General features: G+C 38.3%; 1 protein-coding gene across 1 annotated transcript in view; it reads right to left on the minus strand.

Annotated features, from left to right (window-relative positions):
* Positions 1–18,606, minus strand: part of LOC126248868 (uncharacterized) — a 309,564-nt gene that overhangs the window by 34,956 nt on the left and 256,002 nt on the right. Inside the window, exon 10 of the mRNA XM_049950312.1 lies at positions 15,209–15,413. Within this exon, the coding sequence (XP_049806269.1) occupies positions 15,209–15,413 (205 nt within the window). The remainder of the gene's footprint in view (positions 1–15,208; positions 15,414–18,606) is intronic.

The raw sequence follows: 18,606 nt of genomic DNA on the forward strand, positions 1-18,606 counted from the left end.
TCCTGTTGTAATGTTAACTATAGCAGCATTCAATTGTTGAACAAGATCCAGAATATGGGCTTTGATGACTGTTTGCTATCTATCTGAATACCTTTAAATCTGAACTGTTCTGACTCACTAATAATGGGCCCATTCTGTGCAATAAGAAAGACAGTTTTAGTTGAACTATGAGTTAGGAACCATAAAAACTGTTCCTTACTGTGATTTAGCATCAATTTATTTTCTACAAGCCATAAACTGTAAATAATACCGCATATAGGACAGTGGTTTGACCTATTCTTGAATATTGCTCGAGTGTTTGGGATCCATACCAGGTTGAATTGAAGGAGAGCATCGAAGCAAATCAAAGGTGGGCTGCTAGATTTGTTACTGGTATTTCGGACAACACGTAAGTGTTACGGAGATGCTTCAGGAACTCAAATGGGAATTTCTGGAGGGAAGGTGAAGTTCTTTTTGAAGAATGCTATTCGGAAAATTTAGATAACCAGCATTTGAAGCCGACTGTCGATTGATTCTACTGCCACCAATATACATTGCACCTAAGGAGTGTGAAGATAAGACACAAAAAATTAGGACTCATACAGATGCATATAAACAGTTCTTTTCCCCCTCGCTCTAATTGTGACCGTAACGGAAATGGAATCGTATTTGTCATATCAGAAGGCTTTGTGTGTGTTCCAACATTCTTTTCATTGCATAGTCATTTATAAAATTAATACTGAGGTCACTAAACATAACTAAGAATTCTCTCTAGCTTGAGAATAAATGTCCTGAAATCTGAGTTAGGGGAGCTATAGACAACTGCAATTAAAAGTGTAGTTTCACCAAACTCAACTGCCACTGCGTAACATTCAATGACCTGTTCAGTGCATTGCTTTGACACACCAGTAGATTCAAATGAAATGTCAGATTAAAAGTTCTTGGGTTTTCAGCTATGTAGCGTGATTAAAATTGCATGAGCTGGCCAAGCACGTCTTGGCCATTGTCAAGTAGTATGACTGCCAGTGGGCTGCTGGTACTCCCTTTTTATATACGCTAGCTGCTGACTGTGATGTCACTGAAGCTCGTGGTTGGTTGGTTTAAGGAGGGGGGGAAGGGACCAAACTGCTAGGTCATTGTTCCGAAGCTCGTGGCGTCACCATATATGGACATATGTTGACTCGGCATTCAGTTTGCCCACTTAAACTATGCTATTGCCCACTTAAACTATGCTATTGCTGGATCCCACACCATGCTTACCCTGCAGATTACTGTCTCTATTTAGAGTGTTATCAGCGATTTTTATTTCAATAGAAACTTTAATTACACAATGCCAGAAGCTGTTAGTGTGAACTACGATGGACGTTTTGTCATATTTTATCTTGTGTCCATTTTCTAAAGCATGCTCAGCTAAAGCAGATTTCTTGGCATAGTATAGGCAATTAAACCTCTCATGCTCTTTCATGTACTGTTCCACAGTGTGTACTACTTGCACGACATGAGACTGGCCACACTTGCAAGGTATCTTATAGACCTGTGGTGTTCTGAGACCTGCTGCGTCTATAACTGGTCTCAGTTTGACGGATTTTTGTCAGAGTCCTGAAGATAGATTTGAACTTGTGTTTTTTCAGCACTCAGCTTAGGACAAGAGGTTCTGACAGAAGTGAAGCTTTGCTTGGATAGCTGAGTCGGTAAAACACTTGCCCAAGAAAGGCAAAGATCCTACATTTGAGTCCCTGTCCAGTACACAGCTTTTCATCTGCCAGGAAGTTTCAAGTCAGTGCACACTCCACTGCATACTGGAAGTTATCTGCAGTTCTTTTAGTCACATAACAACATTCACTGCACAAAACATTCCAGATAGATAGGCCATTAAATGCCATTATACAGATGTCAACAAAAGTTCTCAATTAGAGAAAGATAGTTTGAAAAGACAACATCAACAATTAAAATTCACTCACACTATTTTCTGTAACTAAAGTCCAAATCCAATGGTAGCTGTCATCCCACAAATCCCTTTACTGTCAGTTGACACATACCAGCAGTCAGTGTAAGGTTGAAGGAAGAATGAAAATAGCAAAGTCGTGCACAAAAATTAGCATTAGACTGTGAACAATACATTACTAATAGCTCTAGAAGACATAACAATAATACAGTCACAACTCCAGAAGGTAGATAGGTAGGTTGGTTGGTTGGTTGATTTGGTGGAGGGGACCAAACAACAAGGTCATCAGTCCTGTTGGATTAGGGAAGGATGGGGAAGGAAGTTGGCCGTGCCCTTTCAAAGGAAATATCTCAGCATTTGCCTAAAGAGATTTAGGGAAATCACGGAAAACCTAAATCAGGAGGGTCAGGAACAGGTTTGAACTGTTGTCCTCCTGAATGTGAGTCTAGACTACATAAGAATACCATTCTCTCTGTCTGACAAAGTATCACTACTTCTATACTATAAAAAAATGCAAGGAAGGAATATATAAATATGGGGAGTTGTCTCCTGAAGCCTTCTTTGTGAAACTGTTGTAAGTAGTAACACAGGCCTTCTCAAGGGTGAGAAATATGATTTTGGAGCATAGCATTGTATGGCAGTGCAACATGGGCTGTAGTTCAACTGGAACAGAATAGAATCGAAGCATTTGAGATGTGGTGCTACAGACAAATGTTAAAAATTAGTTGGACTGATAAGATAAGGAATGATGAGGTTCTGTGCAGAATAAGTGGGGACAGGAATACATGGAAAACACTGACAAGAAGAAGGGACAGGATGAGAGGATCTCTGTTAGGATGTCAGGGAATAACTTCGATGGTACTAGAGGGAGCAGTAGAGGTTAAAAACTGTAGAGGAAGATGGATACTGGAACTGAGGACATAGATTGCAGATGTTACTCTGAGATGAAGAGGGTGGCAGGCCACATCAAACCAGTCAGAAGACTGATCACTAAAAAAGGTGTATGATGTTGTCTGTGCAGGAAAGCAGCTTGTATTTTTATCTCCAGCAGAGAATGGTTACTGAGGACTAAGCAGTAACTCCAGAATCTACGCAGGAGATTAGTCAGCAGTCTAATGGACTTTAAGAGGGCAACACATTACGCCATCCAATGTCTTTCCTATGCAGTAAATGAGGGCAATACTACAGTAATATCAAAGGTGGGTCGTCATTATATTACTCATCACCCAGTGCCAATGGTGTAATATTGGGCAGTTTTTTCTAGAAATTCTTTTGGAATGCTGTTACAGGAAAAACAGCGATCTTGATAATGTAATAACTCATTTCAGTACACACTATCTTCATAACATTTAAAATGTTAATTTTTATTTTCAAGTGACCAGTTTTAATCTTCTAAGACATAATCTTCAGATCATACATTCCTATTATCAAGTAATGTAAGATCTAAAGATGATCTCTGAGAAGACTGAAACCAGTCATCTGAAAACAAAAATCAATGACTTAAATGCAATCACAACAGTGTGTATTGAATTAAGTTTTTCTAAAGCTTTGTGTTTTCCACCCCTTTCTAGTTGCTTTTCTTTCCAGGGTGAAGATGGTCGACTTGCCATTTTGGACACATTAGTTAATTTTTCCACAACAGTTTTTAGGAATTACATGAAAGGATTGGTGAAAGAAATTGCTAACTCTGTATATAGGAAGAATTAGTCTCTTATCTGTTGTTTCTCCGAATGTGTGATATGCTGGTAACAAGTTGTTATATGTGCATGACTAGAAAACACTTTCTTACTACATAAATTGTTTTGCCCTTTTGTATATATATTCTTGTCTTTGAATTTGCCACACTTATATAACTGGAATATGTCAAGATATACTGTTAATAGTTTGAGTTTACATACAATGTTCGCTTCTAAATTTTCAGGTGACTGATTCACTGGTGCATATGATAATGTGAAAACTGATGGTTTAACAGCCTTTTAGACATTTATGGTTGCAGTTTAAGGCATCTATTCCGTAATCTTTTTCGTTCCCTTAGTGAAAGCTAGGCTCAGAACTGAATAATTTCATGTGCCATTACTTTCCCACATTTACCAAAGACCGTCCAAACATTGCAATATATGAGGCATGCCCATTCTGCTGTAATTTTAAGTATCCATATGAGTGAACACACAGTGTAATATTTTACAGTCATAGAGGCTAGGCTTGACATGTTCTGGCAATATTACAGTCATAGAGGCCAGGCTTAATATGTTCTGCCAGCACAGGTAAATAAAAAGTAGGCATAAGTGAGGTTGTTTTTCAAGCCATTAGCATCATCAGTGTATTTTTTTTGCATAAGTTACATCACTTCCTTCCCATTCACTGCATGTCTCTAAGAGACACGCCTTCTCAATCTCAGGGAGCTATGAAGCTCTGACACAATGGTGTAATCAGCAAGAATTTTTACTTTTGCATCTGTAAGGCATGCACAGAAGTTGGTGGTACCATTTCACAATTTGAGAAATTCCAGCTACCTGTCTGTAAAACCATGCTCCTAAACTTGACATTCTACCACTGCTTGCCAAGTAGCCTGTGATGTCTATCATTTAATATGAAGCTTCTGAAATGCTATATATGTGGCAGCAAGAAATACCGAGTGGAAAGTTGATTCCAACACTCATCACAGTTCACACTAAGCAAAGTCAAATAATAGCTCAGGGGCAAGTTGAAGCTTTCTGTAAAGAATCAGGCCTTGCTATTGAAATGCCTGTCACATTAGGGTTTACTGTGATACAGCTACATGGTTGAGTGGCAACATCACAAACCATAATGTTTCTACGTCAATTACAGTTGCAACTACAAGTCAAGACTAAGAAACACCTTTAACCTGATCAGCATGAATATTTACTCTGCAGTGGAATGTGCACTATTTTGAAATTCGCTGACAGATAAAAACTATGCCCTAGACTGTGACTTGAACATGGACCCTTGCTTTTTGCAGGCACCCATCATACCAACAGAGAAATATAGGCATGGTTCTTAATCTGCCTTCACAGCTTTCCATCTGTCAGTAACTCACTCATACTTTAAAAATTTGACAGAAGCTCCTCTCCAGCGGAAAAAAGTTTCTGTGGAGTTTGGAAAGTGTAAGGTATGTACCTGCAGAAGGGAAGCTGTGAAGGTGAGTCATGCTTGGGTTACTCCATTGGTAAGGGAACTGCCCACAAAAGGCAAGGGTCCAGGTTTGAGTCTTGTTGTGGCTCAGACTTTCACCAGTTTTGATACTTACGATCATCTCCCAGTGGTCTTCAGTTCTGAGACTGGTTTGATGCAGCTCTCCATGCTACTCTATCCTGTGCAAGCTTCTTCATCTCCCAGTACCTACTGCAGCCTACATCCTTCTGAATCTGCTTAGTGTATTCATCTCTTGGTCTCCCTCTATGATTTTTACCCTCCACACTGCCCTCCAATACTAAATTGGTGATCCCTTGATGCCTCAGAACATGTCCTACCGACCGATCCCTTCTTCTAGTCAAGTTGTGCCACAAGCTCCACTTCTCCCCAGTTCTATTCAATACCTCCTCATTAGTTATGTGATCTACCCATCTAATCTTCAGCATTCTTCTGTAGCACCACATTTTGAAAGCTTCTATTCTCTTCTTGTCCAAACTATTTATTGTCCATGTTTCGCTTCCATAAATGGCTACACTCCATACAAATACTTTCAGAAACGACTTCCTGACATTTAAATCTACACTCGATGTTAACAAATTTTTCTTCTTCAGAAACGCTTTCCTTCCCATTGCCAGTCTACATTTTATATCCTCTCTACTTTGACCATCATCAGTTATTTTGCTCCCCAAAATATCAAAACTCCTTTACTACTTTAAGTGTCTCATTTCCTAATCTAATTCCCTCAGCATCACCTGACTTAATTCGATTACATTCCATTATCCTCGTTTTGCTTTTGTTGATGTTCATCTTATACCCTCTTTTCAAGACACTGTCCATTCCGTTCAATTGCTCTTCCAAGTCTTTGCTGTCTCTGACAGAATTACGATGTCATTGGCAAACCTCAAAGTTTTTATTTCTTCTCAATGGATTTTAATACCTACTCCGAACTTTTCTTTTGTTTCCTTTATTGCTTGCTCAATATACAGATTGAATAACATCAGGGATAGGCTACAACCCTGTCTCACTCCCTTCCTAACGACTGCTTCCCTTTCATACCCCTCAACTCTTATAACTGCCATCTGCTTTCTGTACAAATTGTACATAGCCTTTCGCTCCTGTATTTTACCCCTGCCACCTTCAGAATTTGAAAGATAGTATTCCAATCAATGTTGTCAAAAGCTTTCTCTAAGTCTACAAATGCTAGAAATGTAGGTTTGTCTTTCCTTAATCTTTCTTCTAAGATAAGTCGTAGGGTCAGTATTCCCTCACGTATTCCAACATTTCTACGGAATCCAAATTGATCTTCCCCGAGGTTGCCTTCTATCGGTTTTTCCATTCGTCTGTAAAGAATTCGCGTTAGTATTTTGCAGCTGTGACTTATTAAACCGATAGTTCGGTAATTTTCACATCTGTCAACACCTGCTTTCTTTGGGATTGGAATTATTATATTCTTCTTGAAGTCTGAGGGTATTTCGCCTGTCTCATACATCTTGCTCACCAGATGGTAGAGTTTTGTCTCCCACATAAAATAGTATAAACTCAGTCATGTTACCAGAGAACACAATAATGAAATGAAATGCAGATTTATAAATTACAATAAGCAATACATTCATGATCTTCACATACATTAACGTTTAACAAGTTTCTTGTAGCAGTCATTTTCAACAGCAGCTATCCAATGTGTATCAATTAAAACATGTCTTTTTGCATGCTGCAGCTGGAGCTACGTGTGTTTCATCCTTATTAACAAGCCACTATCAACGGGTGATCTAGAATGTTACATTTTATTGGTTTACAAATTTTGATTTTATATTTAAAACAGTTCACATATGAATTTTAACGTAAAATGTGATTGTATTAAATGTTAAAAGTTTGTGTCATTTATTTGATGACTATATTGCTCTCACTCATATGCATTAGGTTGCAAGCCACACCTTTTCCTGTATTTTGCATGTTAATAACATGCTTCAATTGAAATTTCTGGGTTTCACTAAATTCTTTGCACATACTGTGGTTGACAATATAGATTCAAAGTAACTGGCATCACTTTAACAGTAAATACACCTTCCTGCATTGCTTTTGGTGTTTGGTGCATCATGTATTTTGTGTAAGTAGTGCCAACATTCTTGTTTTTTATGTGTGTGTGTGTGTGTGTGTGTGTGTGTGTGTGTGTGTGTGTGTGTGTGTGTGGTTTTTTTTTTTTATATGAAAGATGATGTGTCTTCAAATTTCGCATCAGTTGCATAAGAGTGGTGCTAGTAGCACCTGGCTGCAAATCAGGTTTGCTTTAAATAAACAATGTAATGGTCAGGAGCGTTAGTCACCTTTGAAATTGAACATACTGAATTGATGTTATTGAAGAATGCTTTTAAGATGATGAAGATGCATTATCAACAGAGCACTGAGTTTGAATGAAGTTGTGTAATAGGGCTACGAGAAGCTGGATGTTCGTTCGATGATATTGCAGAAAGACTTGGCAGAAATGTAGCAATTGTACACAATTGATGACAGCGGTGGTCACAGGAAGGTACGGCTGCAAGAAGACCGGACTCCAGACGGCCACAGGGTACTAGCTGGGGTGGTGCATCATACTGCATCTGCAGCAGCAATTCAAGAAGCACATGGCATCACAGTGACACAATGAACCGTTACAAATCAGTTGACAGCTCCGAGCCAAATGCCCTGTAGCGTGCATTTCACTGACCCCAAACCACCGCTGTTTACTACTTCAGTGGTGTCAGTTGAGAGATCATTGGAGGGTGGAATGGAGGTCTGTTGTATTTTCTGATGAAAGCCGGATCTGCCTTGGTGCCAATTATGGTTGTGTGTTGGTTAGGAGGAGGCCATGTGAGTGCCTCCAAGCAACCTGTCTGCGGCCTAGACAAACTGGACCTACACCTGGAGTTATGGTCTGGGGTGTGATTTTGTATGACAGTAGGAGCACTCTCGTGGTTATACCACTCATCCTGACTCCAAATTTGTATGTCAGTTTGGTGATTCAACCTATTGTGCTGCCATTCATGAACAGCATTCCAGGGGGTGTTTTCCAACAGGATAATGCTCACTCACATACCGCTATTGTAGCCCAACATGCTCTACATACTGTCATCATGTGGCCTTGGCCTGCTCGATCACCAGATTAGTCTCCAAGCGAGCACATAGGGGACATCGCTGGAGAAAAACTCCAGCATTATCCAAACAGTATTATGTAGCATTGTATTGACTGACCAAGTGCGGCAGGCATGGAACGCCATCCTACAAATTGACATCCAGCACCCGTCTGACACATGCATGCACATATGCATGCTTGCATTCAACAGTCTGGCAGATACACTGGTTATTAATGTACCATTATTTCACATTTGCAATTGCTTTTCTCGCAATGACATTAATCTGCGCTCTCACAATGTTAACCATTTAAATATGTAACCTAGACAAATTTAGTCCTGAAATTTGATCACTGTGCATTAATTATATTTTGGTGTTAAGTCTTTTTTTTCTGTCAGTATATGACTTTTTTTTATTTTTTTTATTTTTTTAAAGATAGCAAGGTGGCTTTTCTTATTTATTCCACTGATCTTCACATTTTTCTCTTTTGTAGTTGGGCTGCAATTCATTTACCTTAAATGCTCTGCTGTTGAATAGCTTTTTGTATGTTTCCATGTTACTTGTATCAAATGTTCTACCAATTTGCCCCACATATCTCCCATCACATGTACTGCAATGTAATTGGTATATTACCACTTTTGAGTAGATATTTGTGTACTTTGTTAGTTTTTCGATGTACTTTTGGGTGGGATTCACTTCTGGATTGAAGCGCCTGCATGGAACATTTATGTTTTGTCTTTTGAAAATGTTGATTATTTTAGGTGTATTTTGTTTCCATGTTCTTGTGGGCCAACTTGAGCCATCTTTCGTGTTATCATATGTGTTTTTTATCATTGTGCGTGCTTGCGTGGTGGAGTCTTGTTGTATTGTTGTTTGTGAATGAGTGTTAACTGGTTTTATTTTATTTTTAAATTGATTGTTTAATTGTAATGCTAGATTATTGTAGTATCCACTGTTTATTGTTGTTTGTTTGGCAGTGTCTAGTTATTTTTGTTAGTATTCTGTGTTAAGCAGTATTGTGTTGATTGTAAGTAGTATATACTATATTTACCCGAGTATAAGATGACCCTGATTATAAGATTCTTTTCCCAAGAAGCTTATTGAGAAAAATTTATTTTTAACATATTCTGACTAATCAAAATTGAAAACTGACAAATATCCTCCTAAAAAGTTAACAGTGTACCTATTCTAAATTTATGCCATTTATTGTCTACATTTTGATAATATAAGGAGAAATAAAATAGCTGAAAAGAAATTGTTGACACTACTTTGCACACCATTTTCTTGTCTACATTTTTTTATTACTAAGCCTGTCATCTTTGGTATCATTATTTTTAATCACCACCACCACCAAATCATTATCATAGCCAGCTGTGAAATTTATATCTTCATTGTCACAAGTATTTGGCTGTTTCTTCCAAATAATAAGCAATTTCTGATGATGTGGTTACTGTGGGACCTGAGAACACAACTGTTTTTATTCCAGTACATATCAGATTTTGTTTCTATAGTGATGTGAGAATGTTACAGTATCTCTTGCTTCCAAACATATCGTCTGCTCGCTGCTCTCTCATAGGCTGCATACATCCAGCAACTGACACACCCCCTTTCATTCCCATCATATGTCACAGTGAATGTCAACAACAATGCAACATGAAAACCGTAAGTATGCCACTGGTCCCATCCAGACTTTTACCGTCTCCTGCAGAAATGAATACTCTTGTTCAGTATTCGTCTAATTTTTAAGTCAGTTCAATTCTGACTACAAATGGACTCAGTCAAACTGCAGTTTAAATATAAAAAATGTCCATAAAAAGCTAAAGTACACAGTATAAATTCCCATAGTTGGCAACACAACATAGCTTGCTGCCTGCTCACTACACCCCTCCTCACACTCATCTAGTTCTCAGCTAAGCTGGTATCACTGTTCCCCCTCCAACCCATCTGTAGTGCTGTGCTTGAGCAACTGTGAAACACAGACTGCAATATCTTCTTCAGTGCAAGCCATATTTATCAACAACAACTAATTCATAAATAAAATATTGCAATCACGATTCAGTCCAATCCTCAAACTTGCACTCATCCCCATATACTGATGTCTGTTGGCACTATCTCCATTATGGATCTTGCTGCTGCAATTTATTCTTGTGACAGCAGCTACAGTCACTTTAATATGATTTATTTAGTTTTTTAGACATTTCATTCTAGTTAAATTTTCCTTCTCATTTTATCTAAATGTCAGCCTCATGTTATAAAACTGATTTAACAGCTGGTAACATTTTTACCCAGTAATGTAAAATGTGAATAGTGACCGAATTTATCATTTGCAGCCCCCCTAATAAAACAATATTTCTGCTTTTGAATGTCACCTTTACTTAAAAATCAGCATAATGCTTGTACAGGGTATCCATGCATGTATGAGAACTTTTATTGCAAATACAACAACAGTGTGTAAGATGATAGAATTTTGTGTGTTATTTCTTTCTGTGTTGCACAAAATTGCCAAATTTTAAGCAAAGAAATGGATTGTTGTAGTGCCTAGCTCATAGTTTCTAGCATACCCCTCACACAAGCACCACACGAGTTGAATGTCACGTAATTGTTCAAGCAATGTCAGTACTGTATTGAGTGCTTAAGCGTACTGGAAGATGATGTGCTATTGGAAGGCAAATATCATTTGCCCAGTCCTGCCTTTCAAAATTCTTTAGAAAAAAAAAATCTGCATGTGACCTCAACAACCAAAGCTTCATCTGTAAATGTAAAATGACCTCTATATAATCTATTAAACAATGAAAAATGGTAACCTCAAGCAGCAACAGTTTAATCTGCAGACATACGACACTCCTGTATTTTTTGAGTGATGCATCGGGAAAAACATCATCTTACACTTGGGTGAATACAGTATTGGAGTGCTGTTTGTTTTTGAGAATGTAAGTGGTGTGAGGTTTGATGTATGATTGTGTCAGTTGTAGGTTTACAGTAAACTGCAAAATTGTGCTGTTTGTTTTAATTTTTATTACACCTTAAAAGTATATTATAATATCCTGTTTTTTCCTATTGTGAATCTGATCTTTTTGTCTGTTGTGTTTATGCCTGCATATATTTGTTGATGCTGCATCTATAAGGTGTAATATCATGCATGTATCTGACCCTGTTGTACTATTTCTATTTGCAATAATGTTTTTAAAAGTAAGTAGTTCTATTTGGTTTGCGAAAATATTTGTTAATACACCTGAAATTGGAGAGCCCATTGGTATATTATCTTCCTTTTAGTAGGTTCTGTACTGAACAAAAGGTAGTTTTGTTCTGTAATTAGTTTTAGTAACATGACTGTTTCATTAATGCATTCATCTGGAAGTTGGCTGTTAGCTTTCAGGTTTTGTTATATTTTGAAGTTTTCAGATAGAAATTTCTAACATAAATCCTGGAAGTGTAGCTTGTATATAATAGGTAGTACTGGAATGTTTTATTTGTTTGTTTTTGGCTTGCACTGGAGGATATGTACAATGGGATTGTTTTGTCCTAATTTTTTTCCTTTATCATCTAGTTTGTGGTCTGTATGTTCTAAGGTATTTTTTACCTTCGTCCAGTACCTGTTTGTTCGGTCAAATTTCAGTTTGTTAATATCATTTTGTGAAATGAGTTCTCGCGTTTTGTCAATGTGTTGTTTTTTGTCCGTAAGGACAATTGCATTGTCTTTTCTGCTTTTGGAATAACAATATTTTTGTTTTGGAGTTTGAGTTTTCTGAGGGCTGTAGGTTCTGTGTTCATATTGTTTTTGTCATTCCCAAGTCTGTTATAATTTTGAGGATATCATTATTTTTTTTATTAGTTCTCTAGTTAGCCCAATATCACATTGTTGTCCTTTTTACCTTATTGTGCTGTAACGGCTTCCGATTCTACAGTAAGCTTTTCTGTATAAGTTTAATCCATTGTTGTGTTAAATTTATACATTAGTCTTTTCATAATATTTCCCTTCCTTTACTGTTAAGTTATGGGTATGAGAGATCTGTCAGTCTGGAGTAAAATTGATGATCATGCATTGGCTGTTTGTATTTTGTGTTTCTGTATAGTGTTTGTTGTATCATAAGCTGTGATATCTCTCGTAATACTCCAAAGGCCAAAAACTTTCAATCTGAGTGAAAGCAGTGCAACCATCAAGAAGTGAGATAAAATTCAACTGTAAGTAACCCTGCATTTTATGTTCAGGTTTACATGTGAACTGTTTTAAATAAAATCAGACATAATGTAACATTCCGGAACAGCTTCTGATGATCCCTGTTAACCCTTTCCAATACAGTTTTTCTACTCACTGCATTCTCCCTAACTCTTATTTATTTTAAGTGGATACTGATATGAGGGATTACGGGTTATTATGCTGCCACTTTAAAAAAAAAGTAAAATGCAATATGAGGTCACTTGACAACTTTATTTCCTTTTATGCTAGTTTTTGAAAGCACATGCGGTATTTTTGTTTAGGTTGTTTATAATTTTTTCTGCATGGTACTTCTTAAAACATCCCCCCAGGTGAATTCCAGGCTTCCTCTTGTATGTTTGCAGTAGAAAACTGTTTCTCTTCTTCCTCCTTTCTTCTTGCATATGCTGCAAACCATGCAACCCTTTGTTGTTCTTTTCTTTCATTTTGCATTATAAAATGTAACCTTGCATTCAGTCTTTTCTCAGTGTCAGTGATGACAGACTTCTACTCTTCTTTGAGTCTGTATTTCTAACCTGGCTGACTAGATGTCTGATTAGATTCTTCTATAGCAAAGATTAGCTTGCAGCTGTTCTTCACATTCATTTCTGTCCATTGTGTATAGAATATAACTGTTCACTGCAGTAACTTCAGTCAGCCAGAAGAATAATTTTTTTCCAAATTTTGTATGATCATCTTGTAAAACCACAGCAACCACAGTACTGACAAGCTCTGTTCAGCTCAGTTCACTCCTCCCATAAACTTAGCGTATTCTTAAATAACAGTGGGTTTCAGGAACTGCGCAGCTTGTTTCTTCCTATAAACAGTGATCAATTGGGTTTGAGGACTAAAGAATGTGCACAGCATTGTCACTAACCTCTCGTCATGGAATGAACGAGACGCAATTTTCATCTCATTTTGATAGTCACATAACTCATTTTCAGCAAGTTTCATCTTCCAGAATGAGATTTTCACTCTGCAGCGGAGTGTGCGCTGATATGAAACTTCCTGGCAGATTAAAACTGTGTGCCGGACCGAGACTCAAACTCGGGATCTTAACCTTTCGCGGGCAAGTGCTCTACCAACTGATCCCGAGTTCGAGTCTCGGTCCGGCACACAGTTTTAATCTGCCAGGAAGTTTCATATCAGCACACACTCTGCTGCAGAGTGAAAATCTCATTCCGGAAACATCCCCTAGGCTGTGGCTAAGCCATGTTTCTGCACTATCCTTTCTTTCAGGAGTGCTAGTTCTGCAAGGTTCGCAGGAGAGCTTCTGTAAAGTTTGGAAGGTAGGAGGCGAGGTACTGGCGGAAGTAAAGCTGTGAGGACGGGGCGTGAGTCGTGCTTGGGTAGCTCAGTTGGTAGAGCACTTGCCCGCGAAAGGCAAACATCCCGAGTTCGAGTCGCGGTCCGGCACACAGTTTTAATCTGCGAGGAAGTTTCAAGTTTCATCTTCTTGAAATTACATGAAAAATCCTGCCGAGAAAGCATAACTGTACCTATTAGGTGAAATTTTATTTTGTGCCATTCCCCCCAAGTTAAGGGCTTGTGTAGAACCTGTCAGTAAAGATGTGATAGCCTGAACAATCTGCCCAAGCTAGCAACTGCTGTGCCAAGTGGACCACTATTTGGGATGCACAAGGTACACCAGGATGAATTAGTGTAGTTGTCTTTCCATAATATGGAATGTGAGAAAAAAACAACCATTTTCTGAATCACACAGACAGAAAACTCGTAAACCCCATTTTCTAGGCATCTTTGGGTTGTAGCTGTTGAATTCTTCCTGTGAATGCTTCTGTGCTCTCTTTTATAACCACATTCTGCAAGTCACCCAATGTGGCGCTGAATGAAATAAGACTTGCACTTGGCAACTGAACCCGAATGGGTCATCCCGACCAACAATGCCATATGATCATTTCACTTTTTCTTTTTGGTACATAAAGTTCTTTGCATTTACTGTTGATGTACTCACTAATGTTCTTCACCTTGCTCCCTCTCATATGTTGACACCCTTGAATCGTGACAGGTGGAACTATATGCAGCATCCAAAATATTTGAAAAAATGGAAATGAGAAAAAAAACATCTTTCAAAAACAGTTTTCTGCAAAATAATCAACTAATTCTGTCTTCAAATCCTAGGCCATGTTCAATATTATACCAACAAAAGCCTTCAATTCTTGTAATGAAACATCCCTCCACGAGTGCCACACTGAGTATTTTGTAAGTGGAGTGACTTTCTGTATTTTTTCTTTAGCATGCATTTTTCTAGCATTCACAGTTCCACTAATAAGGTTCTCAGTGAAGAAGAGACAGGAATTTTCAGGTTCAAATTCTGGCCCAACATCACAAGGAATGGTGAAACTTGGTTGTGTGATAGAAAAAGGAAACTTCATGGGCTCACTGCCACCATTGCGATAAACTTTCCAGGTATTTGTTACAGGTTCTCTCTCTTGTCCACTTCCCATTCCATCGGTGGATTCCAGTTCCCTAGAACCTACGTCACAGCACACTGAAGTTTCCTCGGTGTCACTTTCCTCAATAAATTCTCCTTCATCTGAGAAGTCTTTTAGAAGAGACATGGCAGTATCATCACTTGCACATTTTCTACCAACCATCATCCTACTAGAAACATGTGAATGCAACATGCTTTGAGTTGTTAGATCTTCGTATTAAGCTCTGCCATGAACCTAGCGAATTCCAACAATAGTTCGGCAGTGGAGCAGAAAGGGTTAACAAAGACAAAACACATCTGGGTGATTAAATATATTCAGTTACAGCATGCAAAATGCTTTTTAACTGACCAAAAACAAATTGCGTTTCAGACTTACCGATATTGTGAGGCCAGAAACCTTTGAAGATGTGTAATCTGAGGCTCGAACTCTCACACGTTCTGGTTTTACCTCATCGTCAGTAGAAGATGATTTTGAAGGTTTCCTCAGAGATAATTGCTCTTTAATAAATTTCAGATCATCATTCTTTCTTTTACTAGTATTATCATCACTGTCATCATCATTTCGATAGTCATCCAGGTATCTAAATGGCAGAACAGATGTACAGCAATAAGCCTCTCCGATGCACTAAGATAGATGAGATCACGTTATTTACAAAAAGAAAACTGACAAGCTTATTAGTGCCAATAAAAAATTCCAGACAGGTTTTTACACACAACTTACAGGACCAAGTGCAAGAAGGGAAGGAAAAAAAACAAACGAAATAACAACAATATTCTTATATTCATGGAAACAATAGAATCTAAGAAAGTGAGTAAATAAGTTCATTGATACAACAGACACAATATTATTCATCTATTGTGATAACTAAAAATCTGTGGCAGATGGTGACTGAAACCCTGATATCCTGGGCACTGAGTTATTACCACATTACGCATGGAGTAGCTCCTAATTGTTGATTTTGGAAGAAATATTATAAGGGAAACAGCACTGCTATTAAAATTTCAATTCATCGTGGAGGTTTGGTGAAAAGATGTAACTAGTTACGGTGACTTCATGGGTAAGTAGGAGATCCCAATTCAAATAATCTGTCCTGTATACTGAAATAATGTGAATAGAGCATACATGTTGCCTTTATAAACATGACTAGCAAACACAGCAATGCTTAGCAGTTGCTAAATAGGTTGTTGTTGTTGTTGTTGTTGTGGTCCTCAGTCCTGAGACTGGTTTGATGCAGCTCTCCATGCTGCTCTATCCTGTGCAAGCTGCTTCATCTCCCAGTACCTACTGCAACCTACATCCTTCTGAATCTGTTTAGTGTAGTCATCTCTTGGTCTCCCTCTACGATTTTTACCCTCCACACTGCCCTCCAATACTAAATTGGTGATCCCTTGATGCCTCAGAACATGCCCTACCAACCGATCCCTTCTTCTAGTCAAGTTGTGCCACAAGCTCCACTTCTCCCCCATCCTATTCAATACCTCCTCATTAGTTATGTGATCTACCCATCTAATCTTCAGCATTCTTCTGTAGCACCACATTTCGAAAGCTGCTATTCTCTTCTCGTCCAAACTATTTATCGTCCATGTTTCACTTCCATACATGGCTACACTCCATACAAATACTTTCAGGGACGACTTCCTGACACTTAAACCTATACTCAATGTTAACAAATTTCTCTTCTTCAGAAACGCTTTTCTTGCCTTTGCCAGTCTACATTTTATATCCTCTCTGCTTCGACCATCATCAGTTATTTTGCTCCCCAAATAGCAAAACTCCTTTACTACTTTAAGTGTCTCATTTCCCAATCTAATTCCCTCAGCATCATCTCAGTTAACTCGACTACATTCCATTATCCTCGTTGTGATTTTGTTGATGTTCATCTTATATCCTCCTTTCAAGACACTGTCCATTCCGTTCAACTGCTCTTCCAAGTCCTTTGCTGTCTCTGACAGAATTACAATGTCATCGGTGAACCTCAAAGTTTTTATTTCTTCTCCATGGATTTTAATACCTACTCCGAATCTTTCTTTTGTTTCCTTCAACGCTTGCTCAATATACAGATTGAATAACATCGGGGATAGGCTACAACCCTGTCTCACTCCCTTCCCAATTACTGCTTCCCTTTCATGTCCCTCGACTCTAATAACTGCCATCTGGTTTCTGTACAAATTGTAAATTTCCTTTCGCTCCCTGTATTTTACCCCTGCCACCTTCAGAATTTGAAAGAGAGTATTCCAGTCAACATTGTCAAAAGCTTTCTCTAAGTCTACAAATGCTAGAAACGTAGGTTTGCCTTTCCTTAATCTTTCTTCTAAGGTGAGTCGTAAGGTCAGTATTGCCTCACGTGTTGCAATATTTCTACGGAATCCAAACTGATGTTTCCCAAGGTCCACTTCTACCAGTTTTTCAATTCGTCTGTAAAGAATTCGTGTTAGTATTTTGCAGCTGTGACTTATTAAACTGATAGTTCGGTAATTTTCACATCTGTCAACACCTGCTTTCTTTGGGACTGGAATTATTACATTCTTCTTGAAGTCTGAGGGTATTTCGCCTATCTCATACATCTTGCTCACCAGATGGTAGAGTTTTGTCAGGACTGGCTCTCCCAAGGCTGTCAGTAGTTCTAATGGAATGTTGTCTACTCTCGGGGCCTCATTTTGACATAGGTCTTTCAGTGCTCTGTCAAACTCTTCACGCAGTATCGTATCTCCCATTTCATCTTCATCTACATCCTCTTCCATTTCCATAATATTGCCCTCAAGTACATCGTCGTTGTATAGACCCTCTATATACTCCTTCCGCCTTTCTGCTTTCCCTTCTTTGCTTAGAACTGGGTTTCCATTTGAGCTTTTGATATTCATACAAGTGGTTCCCTTTTCTCCAAAGGTCTCTTTAATTTTCCTGTAGGCAGTATCTATCTTACCCCTAGTGAGATAAGCCTCTACATCCTTACATTTGTCCTCTAGCCATCCCTGCTTAACCATTTTGCACTTCCTGTCGATCTCATTTTTGAGACGTTTGTATTCCTTTTTGCCTGCTTTATTTACTGCATTTTCATATTTTCTCCTTTCATCAATTAAATTCAATATTTCTTCTGTCACCCAAGGATTTCTACTAGCCCTTGTCTTTTTACCTACTTGATCCTCTGCTGCCTTCACTACTTCATCCCTCAAAGCTATCCATTCTTCTTCTACTGTATTTCTTTCCCCCATTCTTGTCAATTTTTCCCTTATGCTCTTCCTGAAACACTGTACTACCTCTGGTTTAGTCAGTTTATCCAGGTCCCATCTCCTTAAATTCCCACCTTTTTGCAGTTTCTTCAGTTTTAATCTACAGTTCATAACCAATTGATTGTGGTCAGAGTCCACATCCGCCCCTGGAAATGTCCTACAATTTAAAACCTAGTTCCTAAATCTCTATCTTACCATTATATAATCTATCTGAAACCTGTCAGTATCTCCAGCTTTCTTCCATGTATACAACCTTCTTTTATGATTCTTGAACCAAGTGTTAGCTATGATTAAGTTATGCTCTGTGCAAAATTCTACCAGGCGGCTTCCTCTTTCATTTCTTTCCCCCAATCCATATTCACCTACTACGTTTCCTTCTCTTCCTTTTCTTATCGTCGAATTCCCGTCACCCATGACTATTAAATTTTCATCTCCCTTCACTATCTGAATAATTTCTTTTATCTCGTTATACATTTCTTCAATTTCTTCGTCATTTGCAGAGCTAGTTGGCATATAAACTTGTACTACTGTAGTAGGCATGGG

Source organism: Schistocerca nitens, chromosome 3 (assembly GCF_023898315.1).
Source record: "Schistocerca nitens isolate TAMUIC-IGC-003100 chromosome 3, iqSchNite1.1, whole genome shotgun sequence".
Taxonomy (NCBI): Eukaryota; Metazoa; Arthropoda; class Insecta; order Orthoptera; family Acrididae; genus Schistocerca; species Schistocerca nitens.